Below are 13015 nucleotides of genomic sequence, written 5' to 3'. Positions count from 1 at the left end.
AACGGGAAGAAGGGTGGAGGGCGGGGAGGAGAGGAGCCAAAGGAGAGAGCGTGCGCGTTCCGACGGTGGATGTGGATGGAGCAGCTGAGAGATCCGCTAGGGAGCTGAGCGGTGACGGCGGCAGCGTAGGGATAGAGATCAGGCAGCTCGGCATGGGTGGAAAGTCTCGAGAATGGTGGATCGGTGGTGGATCAGAAAGGCAGAGCGGAGGGGGGCAGCAGTGGATCATAGGGCGGAAGAGGCGGGAGAGGAGGAAGGGAGGCGAGGGGAGAAGAGGTACAGGGGACAGGAGGCTGGAGGGAGGTGGAAGAGGAGGAGGACCGGGGGCAGAGGGGCTGTGTCGCATCACTCGGATCATCAACAGCATCCTGGACTCCACCCCCGGCCCCGCCCCTGCTCCGTTCGCCTGACTCTGGGGAATTTCAGCGGCCCCTGCCTCTCTCTGCCCCGGGCTGACCCGCCCTGGTCGCCTGCCGTGAATCCCAGGGCGGTCGGATAGATGGAAGTAGTAACCCCAATGGAGGCTTGACCGTTCGCCCGTGCCCCGGATAGCGGCGACGGGGTGGACGTTGACACCCCAGTACTAGCCTCCTCTTCATTACCCCACGTTCGTCATCACCCTGGGGGCCTGGGGGCGGGGTCAGGTCAGGGGCTCCCATGGGTTAGGAGTCGCATCGGTCGCCACCCGTCGGAATCTTGCCCCAGACGATGGAGCCGAGACGTCCACAGGAGCGAGAGTCGGTGTTGCGTTCGAGGCTCGGCTAGCCCTGAAGGTCGCTGAGGAGGACGAGTCTAGGCTTGAGGAGGAGGCGCTGTCGTCACTCACCATCTGGCGCAGCGATCGAGCCGCCCCAAGCTGGATGACTCCTCCACCTGCCTCGCCCTCCCCGCCCCTGCTCCGCTGTCCGTGTCCCCCAGGCCGCCCCGCCCATAAGGCTGAGGATGGCCTGGGTGGGTCGCTTGTGTTGGTGGAGTCCTGTAGGAGGTAAGGGTGGTTAGGTTAAGCTGCTGCTGGTGGTAGAGACAGACATATAGACAGATGGATATAGAGGTTAATAAAGTATGGATAAAAGGATACAGACAGACAGATGGATAAAGACAGACAAAGAAAGAAATATAGAATGGATGAGAAAGATATAGAAAGAAGAGATGAAGGATATATGAGAATGAAGAAGATATAGAATGGATGGATAGAGACAGACAAAGAAAGAGATATAGAATGGAACAGACAGACAGACAGACATATAGACAGTTGGATAGATAGATAAATAAAGCAGAAATTAAAGAATATAAACACACTAATGGATGGATAAAGACAGACAGAGATAATGAATGGAACAGACAGACAGACAGATGGACGGATGTATAGACAGTTGGATATATAGATAAATAAAGTAGAAATTAAAGAATATAAACAGACAAACAGATGAATAAAGACAGACAGACAGACAGACAAACAAACAGCAAAAATCAAGGTAAAAAAATGACGATATGACAGGCCCCTAAAAAAACAACTAACAGCGCCATAGGCCAGAACGTAAAAAAAAAAAAATAAATAAATAAATAATAATAATAATAAATAAAATGAATAAAATAGAGTCCACATCACCTGCGGCCCCTGACTGCTGCTGCCGCCACCATTCCCGCCGCTGCCAACACTGCCGCCGCCTCCTCCGCCGGTACCTCTGCGTTCCTCGGTCATCTGCCGCGCCGCGCTGCCCCGAGTTCTATGGGGTCTGTGCCTCGGTCGATCTGTTGAGAGGAGGAGACCGAGAGTTGGATAATTATTTTGTTTGTGTGTTTGTGTGTGTTTGTGTGTGTTTGTGTGTGTTTGTGTGTGTGTTTGTGTGTGTTTGTGTGTGTTTGTGTGTGTTTGTGTGTGTTTGTGTGTGTGTTTGTGTGTGTTTGTGTGTGTTTGTTTGTGTGTGTGTGTGTGTGTGTGTGTGTTTGTGTGTGTTTGTGTGTGTTTGTGTGTGTGTTTGTGTGTGTTTGTGTGTGTTTGTGTGTGTTTGTTTGTGTGTGTTTGTGTGTGTGTTTGTGTGTGTTTCAGTGTTATTCCCTATTTTGTTTTTATGGATAAGGGGGATGAGGATGATTGTATTTTAAGATGTTTTTTGGCCCGCTAATGTATTTGGGTATGCTTGTGTGAAAATGGCTCTCTTTCTCACTCACTGTTTCTCACTCTCTCTATGTATGTATGTATGTATGTATGTATGTATGTGTGTATGTATGTATGTATGTATGTATGTATGTATGTATGTATGTATTCATCTATCTATCTACCTTGTTTACTCTTCCTTTACTGACTGTCTTCTACTTTATCATCTCTCTCTCTCTCTCTCTCTCTCTCTCTCTCTCTCTCTCTCTCTCTCTCTCTCTCTCTCTCTCTCTCTCTTATACAAGAAAACACGTTAATTACCCTAGACAGAAAAAAACAAATAAAAAAACAATAAAAAATAAATATAGTCACCGTGCGGGAAGCTGACGTGGTGCTTGTGGATGACGTCGCGGCGGTTGTGGCGGCAGACGAGGAGCCGCCGGACGCAGCAGCAGCGGCGGCGGATGAGCTCGTTAGGGCCTCCAGGTGTGAGACGAGGCTGAGGTACTGGCTGGAGAGCTGGCTGTATCGCTGCTCGCGCTCCACCAGCTCCGAGCGCGAGGGCATGTGGTGGGTGGAGGGCGACCCGGGCCTCTCGTGGGGCATGTTGGCGATCCCCGTGATGAGCTTGTGGCCGAGCGGGTCGAATTTGACGTACCTGGAAGATGGGGGCTGAAATGTAATGTGGTAGATGGGGAGTAAATGTACAGAAAATGTAGAAGATGGGGGCTGAAATGTAATGTGGTAGATGGGGTTGAAATGTAATGTGGTAGATGGGGTTGAAATGTAATGCAATGTGGTAGATAGAAGTTGAAATGTAATGCAATGTGGTAGATGGGGGTTGAAATGTAATGCAATGTGGTAGATGGGGGGTTGAAATGTAATGCAATGTGGTAGATGGGGGGTTGAAATGTAATGCAATGTGGTAGATGGGGGTTGAAATGTAATGCAATGTGGTAGATGGGGGTTGAAATGTAATGCAATGTGTAGATGGAGGTTGAAATGTAATGCAATGTGGTAGATGGGGTTGAAATGTAATGCAATGTGGTAGATGGGGTTGAAATGTAATGCAATGTGGTAGATGGGGGTTGAAATGTAATGTAATGTGGTAGATGGGGGTTGAAATGTAATGCAATGTGGTAGATGGGAGGTTGAAATGTAATGCAATGTGGTAGATGGGGGTTGAAATGTAATGCAATGTGGTAGATGGGGGTTGAAATGTAATGCAATGTGGTAGATGGGGGGTTGAAATGTAATGTAATGTGGTAGATGGGGGTTGAAATGTAATGCAATGTGGTAGATGGGGGTTGAAATGTAATGTAATGTGGTAGATGGGGGGTTGAAATGTAATGCAATGTGGTAGATGGGAGGTTGAAATGTAATGCAATGTGGTAGATGGGGGTTGAAATGTAATGCAATGTAGAAGATGGGGTGTTGAAATGTAATGCAATGTGGTAGATGGGAGGTTGAAATGTAATGTAATGTGGTAGATGGGGTAGAAACGTAATGCAATGTGGGAGATGGGGGGTTGAAATGTTATGTAATATGGTAGATGGGGGTTGAAATGTTATGTAATATGGTAGATATCAAATTTAATGGCAGACTATGCTTTGAAATTTAAGGCAACGCAGCAGGTGTTAAATTTTGAGATGTGAAATATGCACAAAATGGTTTAGGACACACTGAAAGTAATGTATCTATGTTTAAATAATACATGATCTTTTATAGATTTCAAAGGGTCACTCAGTGCTGTCATTGTTTCTCGCCAAGCCAACCTCTGTGTTTATATTTTCAACCCAAGGCTACCAACCATCAATGAAGCATAAAATCATCAAATCATCATTACCATTTCACACACACACACACACACACACACACACACACACATAAGACACCTCCACCCAAAATTGACCTCTCTCGTGGCCACTCTTTACTTTTTGTCTATTATGGAGCGGTGAGAAGCGGGCTTTTGTTTTCTACACTCTTTTGTTGCCCTTGCCGTCTCCCTTGTTGTTAAAAAATAATAAATAAATAAAAAAATCATACTGGTACATATTGCAATCATCCTTTACACACACACACACAAGTCCCCTCACACACCACACTTTATCACTGCCATTTATACACGCACACACAAGAAAGGTTGATTAGAGAGGATATGGAGGTGGGACAGCGCGAACTCTTTTCCCGTATGTCACAACTAGGTAAAACTAGGTAAATACACACACACACACACACACACACACACACACACACACATGCGCATACGTCTCCCACACCTGACTTTCTCCTTCTCATCAGCCGTGCATATCTTGGTGAAGGGCTGCGGCTGGAACAATCCCAGAAGTATATCTCATTGTAGGTGGCGATGACCAGCACCTTGTCCGTGGGGTGGAAGGCGAGGAGGCGATCACCGTGCTCTTCTCTGTCGTCCACCTCACTGCCGCCTGCAACCACACCACCGTTACCACCACTCTACTACACGCACCACATTGACAACACCACAACCATCTACTACACATAACGTCGAATGAGAAAATAAAGATGACGGTGATGAAAGTTGGAAAGTTTTCATTTACTCGGTGCAACATCTGTGGTCATATGCGGAGAGAGACAGAAGGGAAGATGATGGTGATGATGAGGTCTTATTCGGGTCACATATAGGTATGGTAAGGTTAGGCTAGGCAATGCTAGACGAGGTAAGGTTAGGTTAGGTTAGGTGTTGTTGGTATGAAAAATGGAAACTGGAAAAAATAAGCAAAGTAAGGAAAAAGAAGTTATTTAAAGACCTCACCACCATCACCACCACTCAACTTAACGCACCACATTGACAACCACCACAACCATAACGTCGAACAAAAAGATAAAGAAGACGATTGTGATATTGTTGTCTTATTTGGGTTATATATAGGTATGGTAAGGTTAGGCTAGACAAGGTGAGGTTAGGTTAGGTTAGGGCTTTACACATAACACATAAGGTTGAATGAGGAGATAAGATAGATGATAGTGAGGTTGTCTTATTCAGGTTATATATAGGTATGGTGAGGTTAGGATACACGAGGTGAGGTTAGGTTAGGTTAAGTTGCTTTACACATAACACATAAGGTTGAATGAGGAGATAAGATAGATGATAGTGGTGTTGTCTTATTTGGGTTATATGAGGCGTGCCGCGCCAGAACCTCAAAATCTGAAAGAGGCATTTGCGCGCGAGAACCTCGTAACCTGATTTGAAATTGAGATAATGGCTGCCCCAGAGAGCAGAGAGGTGGAATTGTTACATACTGTGGTCGGACAGAGGAAATCCGACCTTCCAGCCACCTAAACAGGAGGTGCTAAGACAGTTAGTCTGGTCTCGACACGCAAAAAAGTCGCTTAACGTGGGCTGAGGTGTGAACCACAACCAAAACGCACGTGTGGATGATGAGATGGCCAGCTATCATCATGAAATCTTCACATTTCCATTTTACAACACGTACTAATAATAATTTGAGCATAGGAGGAAGTCAATGTAATGGATAGGAGTATTAAAGTTCGGTACGGATTAAAAAAAAATTTCGCTCGGTAAAAAAAATCATAACATTTTCATTTTCACAGCTATCATCATGAAACCTTCATATTCCTAAAAATAAGTTTTATAATAAAATTGTAAAAATTCCAGCAAATTTTTTTTCCGCCACTGAGTAGGGGTTTCATTAATTTATTTCAATAAACCAAAAATTTTCCGATTTCCTATCAGAACCTAATTAACAAAACAGAACTCTTCAAAACCTTTCATTTGATGTATAGTTATTACATATTCTGACCATTCTTAGGTGCATTGTCAGTGTTTAACTTTATGCGCGATTTTCTCAAAACTACGATTTTTCGGTTACGAGGTTCTGGCGCGGCACGCCTCATATATAGGTATGGTGAGGTTAGGTTAGGTTAGGGCTTTACACATAACACATAAGGTTGAATGAGGAGATAAGATACATGATAGTGATGTTGTCTTATTTGGGTTATATATAGGTATGGTGAGGTTAGGTTAGGTTAGGGCTTTACACATAACACATAAGGTTGAATGAGGAGATAAGATAGATGATAGTGAGGTTGTCTTATTCAGGTTATATATAGGTATGGTGAGGTTAGGCTAGACAAGGTGAGGTGAGGTTAGGTTAGGTTAAGTTTTGTTGGTATTAAATATGGACACTGGTAAAAATAAGCAAGGTAAGGAAGGAAAAGTAAGTTATTTAAAGATACACTGTTAAGAAAAGTTATATATAGGTATGGTAAGGTTAGGATAGGCAATGCTAGATGAGGTTAGGTTAGGTTTGGTTTTGTTGGTATTAAAAATGGAAACTGCTAAAAATAAGCAATGTAAGGAAGGAAAAAAATGTTATTTAAAGATACACTGTTAAGAAAAGTTATACAAAGCTACATTTAAAGATATCAGCTGTTGAAAAATAAGGTGTAACAAAGAATGAAAAAAGTAAGGTATGATAAATAAAAACAACTGAAAACATAAAATAAAAAAGTATAAAACAAAATAAAACAAAATATGAGGAATAATAAATAAAATAAAACATATGCAAAAAAATGAAAACATGAAATAAAAAAAAGGTATAAAAACAAAAAATAATAAATAATAAATGAAAATAAACATATGCAAAACAAACTCCTGTATTACACCCAACACCCCCTACCCACCTTGAGGCCCCACACGCGCACCTCCCCGCCGAGGCAGCCCGAGGCCACTATCTCGTTGGAGGCGGGGTGGAAGGCCACACCACGGGGTTTGGGTGTCCTCCAGCGTACAGATGCACTGACCTGTGTTGACCTCGCTGACGTAGATGTTGTGGTCGCCGTGGGTGGAGGCGACCTTTGACCTGCAGAGAGAACAAGACAAGTTGATTGACCCCTTGACTATGGCTTTCCTACAAGACATCACCAAGCATTTATTTTTTATTTTTCTATTATCAGAATTTCCTTGATTTCTTATAATTCACTTGCGTTTTTTTACTGTACTTCTTTTCCCATGTCTTTTTTTATGCATGTTTTTTTTATATCATTTCAAGGTGCCCATACCATCTCCATTCCTGTAAATAAAATAAAGAAATAAAACCTTGCCCCCCCACTCACCCATCGGGGCTGAATACCATAAGGAACGTGGACTTGGGTGAGCCGGGCAGTTGGCAGGAGAGGAGGTTGTGCTTGCGGTAAACCAGCATCTCCTCGCTGATGTGATGCAGCTGCGTGGTGGTGGCCCGGGGGTGGCGCGCCGGAACCTCGCGTCGAGCCAGCAGCACCGGCGTGGGGGCCAGCATAGGGTCATGGCACTGCCGCCGCACCTCCTCCCCCACCTCCATCTTGCCCTCCAGAAACATGTCATCCATCTGAAGGGGGGATGAGTGGGAGTGGTTAGAGTGTGCATGTATGAGTGTGTATTTACCTAGTTGTAGTTTAACAGGGCCTGGGCTTTACGCTCGTGTGGTTCTGTCTCCGTATCTACATTAATCCAACTTTTCCTTAAAGCTTTGCACACTCGCTGATTCTACATCCTCACTTAGTCTGTTCCAAACCTCTATATTTCTGTGTGGGAAGCTATATTTCTTTATGTCTCTCAAGCATCTCCCTGTGTGTATCTATTTGTGGTTTACAGGGCCTGAGCTAAGATGGGATAGTCCTGTCTCCTTGTCGATATATGTCCAAGCTCTCCCTCATTTGATGCACACCCTGCCTCCACAGTCTCCTCCTTTAGACCATTCCACTCATCCACACTTCTATATGGGAAACTGTACTTCTTTTTCCTTCAGACATGTTCCCTATATCAGCTTCTTAACCCTTGACTGTGGATTTCCTACCAGAAGACATCACCAAGCTACAGGAATGGAACAAAAGTGGCTGCTACAATTCAATGAAGAAAAATGTCAAGTCCTGCACCTTGGGAGGGGATATCCAGCACATCAATATCACATGAGAAACACTCCACTATCCACCACAGAGGCAGAGAAAGACCTGGGAGTGTATGTTACCAGGCTACCAGTGAAGGAAAAATCCGTGCCAATCGCAGCGGACGGGTTAACCTTACCTCACCTAACCTAATCTAATGCTCCTATGTACTTATATTCTTATGTTGCAACTTTGGGTGTATGTCTGTAATTTATCATGTATCTTCTACTTTATTTCTCGTATCCTTAACCCGGTAGCAGCAGGGATCATGTTTCTTAATGGCAAGCAAGAAAAATGAGAAAAAAATCACCCCTCACACAAACCATTTCATAATACCTATATATCAAAGCATTTGTGATCAGATTATGTATCATCTATTTTTGGGGGTTTTAAACCGTGGCACAAATTTGGCCTGTTGCTGCTACACGGTAAGGCCACAAATTTGACCAGTCGCTGCTACACGGTAAAGCCACAAATTTGACCAGTCACTGCTACATGGTAAAGCCACAAATTTGGCCTGTTGCTGCTACACGGTAAAGCCACAAATTTGACCAGTCACTGCTACATGGTAAAGCCACAAATTTGGCCTGTTGCTGCTACACGGTAAAGCCACAAATTTGACCCGTCGCTGCTACACGGTAAAGCCACAAATTTGACCCGTCGCTGCTACACGGTAAAGCCACAAATTTGACCCGTCGCTGCTTTCACGGTAAAGCTAAATTTGACCGTCGCTGCTACGGTAAAGCCACAAATTTCGCCAGTCGCTGCTACACGGTAAAGCCACAAATTTGTCCCGTCGCTGCTACACGGTAAAGCCACAATTTGACCCGTCGCTGCTACACGGTAAAGCCTAAATTTGACCCGTCGCTGCTACACGGTAAAGCCACAAATTTGACGTCCGCTACGGTAAAGCCACAAATTTGACCCGTCGCTGCTACACGGTAAAGACACAAATTTGACCCGTCGCTGCTACATGGTAAAGCCACAAATTTGACCAGTCGCTGCTACACGGTAAAGCCACAAATTTGACCCGTCGCTGCTACACGGTAAAGCCACAAATTTGACCCGTCGCTGCTACACGGTAAAGCCACAAATTTGACCCGTCGCTGCTACACGGTAAAGCCACAAATTTGACCCGTCGCTGCTACACGGTAAAGCCACAAATTTGACCGTCGCTGCTACACGGTAAAGCCAAATTTGACCCGTCGCTGCTACACGGTAAAGCCACAAATTTGACCCGTCGCTGCTACACGGTAAAGCCACAAATTTGACCCGTCGCTGCTACACGGTAAAGCCACAAATTTGACCCGTCGCTGCTACACGGTAAAGCCACAAATTTGGCCCGTCGCTGCTACACGGTAAAGCCACAAATTTGACCCGTCGCTGCTACCGGGTTAATACTGATAAACAAAGGTGCATGCAGTGACCTCCCGTCTACACAAACCCCTCAAATAATGTGTTAGTAATATTAAGGGTAAGATAAAGTTAAGGGCACACACGATATAGAAGCTCATAGCCTCGGTGCTCAACTCCGCCACATGAGTACTAAAAATGATAAATGCATAGGCCTATGTTTGGAGCACAACAATTTGCCAGCGCCTGTATGCACAACCATCAAAAATAATGTGTTAGTACTATCAAGGGTAAGACAGAGTTAAGGGCACACATGACATAGCAGCGCGTAGCCTCGGTGCTCAACTCCGTCACACGAGCACTAAAAATGATAAATGCATAGGCCTATGTTTGGAGCACGACAATTTGCCAGCGCCTGTACGCACAACCACCAAAAATAATGTGTTAGTATTATCAAGGGTAAGACAGAGTTAAGGACACGCATGATATAGCTACGCGTGGCCTCCGTGCGCAGCTCCGTCACATGAGCACTTTGAGACGTAATAGACCTCTCCCTCACAGCCAACCATTAATATCTCCCTCCCCACAGCACTCCACAGCCACAGACAAGCCTTAGGGGGTCAGCACGGTCAGCATACCACACAGACAAACAGACAAACAGCAATACAGACATGAAGCTCACCTTGCCACGTATAAACCAAATAGTTCATATTTATCCATTTTGACACCTCTTCCACAGCTCCCACGTACTCACCATGGCGGCCACTCCTTCCCTGGGGTATATTCTCCCTCCCTGGGGCGGATCCTCCCTCGGGGCGCGTCTCCCCGGGGGCAGAAACTAAAAAAAGTGAGGGCGTGTAGGGGCGTCTGGAGCTGCTCATGGCCGACCCAGACCTAAACATTCCCTCCTCATCCGCCTGGCACAGGTCTGCAGGGGAGTCCTTCGCATACTGACCCTGTACGGCGCGGCGAGGCAGCAGTTAACCCAAGTGTTACCCCCATGACAAGGGGCGAGGGAGGAGGCGCCTGGTGAGGTCTAGTTGACTCAGCAAGGTTACCTTTACCTTAATTGCTGTACATTTAGGCAGAAGACTGAAGAAGTCCCCAGACCCTGGCAGCGTGAGGCAGGCAAATGAGGCGAGTGGAGGGGCTCCGCCAACCCCGCGCCCAAGCTACTAAACCTGTATTGTACGCGTCCGCGGTACAAAGGCTGTACGGTATACCAAGCATTATATGCTTGTGTTCAAAGTAATATGAATCCTGGGTATATTTCTCCTCCTGGGCGGATCCTCAACGCGTCTGGGGCAGAAACTAAAAAATATATATATATATATATATATATATATATATATATATATATATATATATATATATATATATATATATATATATATATATATATATATATATACTTGTCAAGTGACCCAAAACTGGAGTGATTCTAGTATATCATTGCATGAAAACTTTTGTAACTCACTATTGAATAAGATCCTGGCAGACAGTCTCCTTGATAGTGTAGTCTGTTGTGGCGTCCTCCCCACGACTCAGAGGACTGCTTCCACAATGTCTGCCGCTGACCCATCATCGCCTGTAACAAGGGACACATTAAGCTTAACACAACACACACAGAGAGAGCCATCACCTTAAAGTAACAGGTAAGCTCCAGAAGTACACCCACCAGTGACAACAGAGCAGCGCAAAGCCTGCCATATTTATACCAAGGCAAGCTGACCTAACCCACCAGTAAATGGAACAAGTTCAATGGTAAAAAAGTGCTCAAAATGGCAGAAAAGGCAAATAAAACAGACCAATCTAACCTAGCCCAATCTGATTTCTGGAATAACACCCAAACAGTTAGTCCCTGTTCCTTCAGGTGTCCCACAAGGCACCGTTCTGGGCCCCCTTCTTTTCCTCCTGTACATTGACGATCTTCCACTCTCATCGCCTAACTCTTCCACTGGACTATTTGCCGACGATAGTTTAGAGCAGTAAAGACTACTGACGACTGCAGACTACTACAAAACGACTTGGACGCCCTCCAGCGGTGGGTGCACCTGGCAGATGCACTTCAGACCAGACCAATGCAAACTATTAAGATTCACCAGAGCGCACAACATCACACTCACACTCTCCACAATTCAGACTTAGAATCAGTTCACACACACAAGTACCTTGGTATCCATCTCTCAACTAACTTGAAATTCAACACCCACATAGACCATATCAGTGCCACAGAACACTGGGGTTCCTGAGGAGGAATTTACATAACTGCACACCTGACATTAAACACATAGCTCATGACACACTTGTGAGACCAACACTGGAATACTGCTCCACGGTGTGGGATCCTGCACAACTGTACCGGCGCATCAATAACCCAGATCCAGAAGGTCTCCTGCCTTCTCCTCACTCCTGGCGGCGCCACTCACACCCTTACACCCCAACTGACACTCTTCATCATACACTGTCCCCAACGACACGAATGTGGGGCATTAATCGCCTTCCTCACCTGCTGTCCTTCATCCCTGCCTCCCCCAACACCACGGTGATCTTGGGGTCTGGGGCGGCCTGCACGCTGCTTGTCGGGGCAGCCTGCTCCAGGCCTCCGTCTGCACCTCCTTGGCCTCTTCTTCTTGGGTGTTTTATGGGGCTCTAGTAGAGGCTGTGGCTCCACCCGTCAGTGGTAGTTGTGTTGTCCTTCCTTCCTGCTGCTGCTCGTGGCGGGCTGGAGGAAGGGCGGCGGGCCTAACAGTATTTACATCCACATTAACAACCATTACTTATTTATCACCTTCAAAGGCAACAGAGTAACAACTAACTCTAAAACTATTTATTAGCTATCAAAAACTCTATGGCTTGGTGTGGAGCGACGAGTGTAGCCGTAGTCTTCCATATATGTCAACTATTCTTCCTTCTCTGTTAAGGACAGAAATAGAACTTCAATACACTCAAAATAGTTGCGTCAGAAACAACACCAATAATTGGTATAGGCGAGTGTGCACCTAGCTAGGTTATTTAATAAAAGAGTAGTTGTATTTATAAAAAGGCTCAAGACCTAATGATGACATGGAAACTATGCGTATCACAGCTATGCCTTAGGATTGGATTTTTTCACAGTTTTTCTATTATGTTATAAACGTGCGTTTGTGTGTTAGTTTGTTTGTTCTCACTGTTTGGGGGGTGTGGTAATGGGCGAGGAAATGCCGGCCAGTATATGTGTTATCGCATCATCTCATTACATATCTATATACATTCTATACATTTAGCTATATTTAGTGTGCTATTAAGTCAATAGCATTTAGAGTATGTAAAGTGACATATATTAACTCAAAATGATATAGATATAGATATTTTTAGTGTAGTATTACTAAGACAGAAGGATATAATCTTATATTATTTTGTATATGAAAGTAGCCTGAGGTATTTATATTCTTGGTACTTGATATTTGTATTTTTGCATTCCTGTAATATTGGCGGTGAGGAATATTATATCATTGCTCTGTGTGTGTGCAGGATTGATCTGTTCTTGGAGTGTTCTTGGAGTGCAGTCAAGTATCACGGCTAAATCTTGGACTGACTTTTTCACACTCACATCTTTTATCCGAGGTGGAAATATCCAGCCTCCTGAGATCCTTG

The 13015-nt window shown here is 44.9% G+C and overlaps 1 protein-coding gene across 1 annotated transcript; it reads right to left on the bottom strand.

Annotated features, from left to right (window-relative positions):
* Positions 1 to 930: 930 nt before the first annotated feature.
* Positions 931 to 12032, bottom strand: LOC126993774 (activating molecule in BECN1-regulated autophagy protein 1A-like). Its single transcript, XM_050852938.1, has 9 exons — positions 11889 to 12032; positions 10857 to 10967; positions 10134 to 10217; positions 7217 to 7470; positions 6785 to 6963; positions 4378 to 4450; positions 2471 to 2756; positions 1610 to 1752; positions 931 to 976 (listed from the first exon to the last, which is right to left on the bottom strand). The coding sequence occupies exons 2-8, from the start codon at positions 10962 to 10964 to the stop codon at positions 1699 to 1701; spliced, it is 1038 nt and encodes a 345-aa protein (XP_050708895.1). The 5' UTR covers positions 10965 to 10967; positions 11889 to 12032; the 3' UTR covers positions 931 to 976; positions 1610 to 1698.
* Positions 12033 to 13015: the final 983 nt, after the last annotated feature.

This window comes from Eriocheir sinensis, unplaced genomic scaffold (assembly GCF_024679095.1).
Source record: "Eriocheir sinensis breed Jianghai 21 unplaced genomic scaffold, ASM2467909v1 Scaffold674, whole genome shotgun sequence".
NCBI lineage: Eukaryota > Metazoa > Arthropoda > Malacostraca > Decapoda > Varunidae > Eriocheir > Eriocheir sinensis.
The sequence above is the reverse complement of the archived record's forward strand: the minus strand, read 5'-3'. Positions and strand labels throughout refer to the sequence as shown.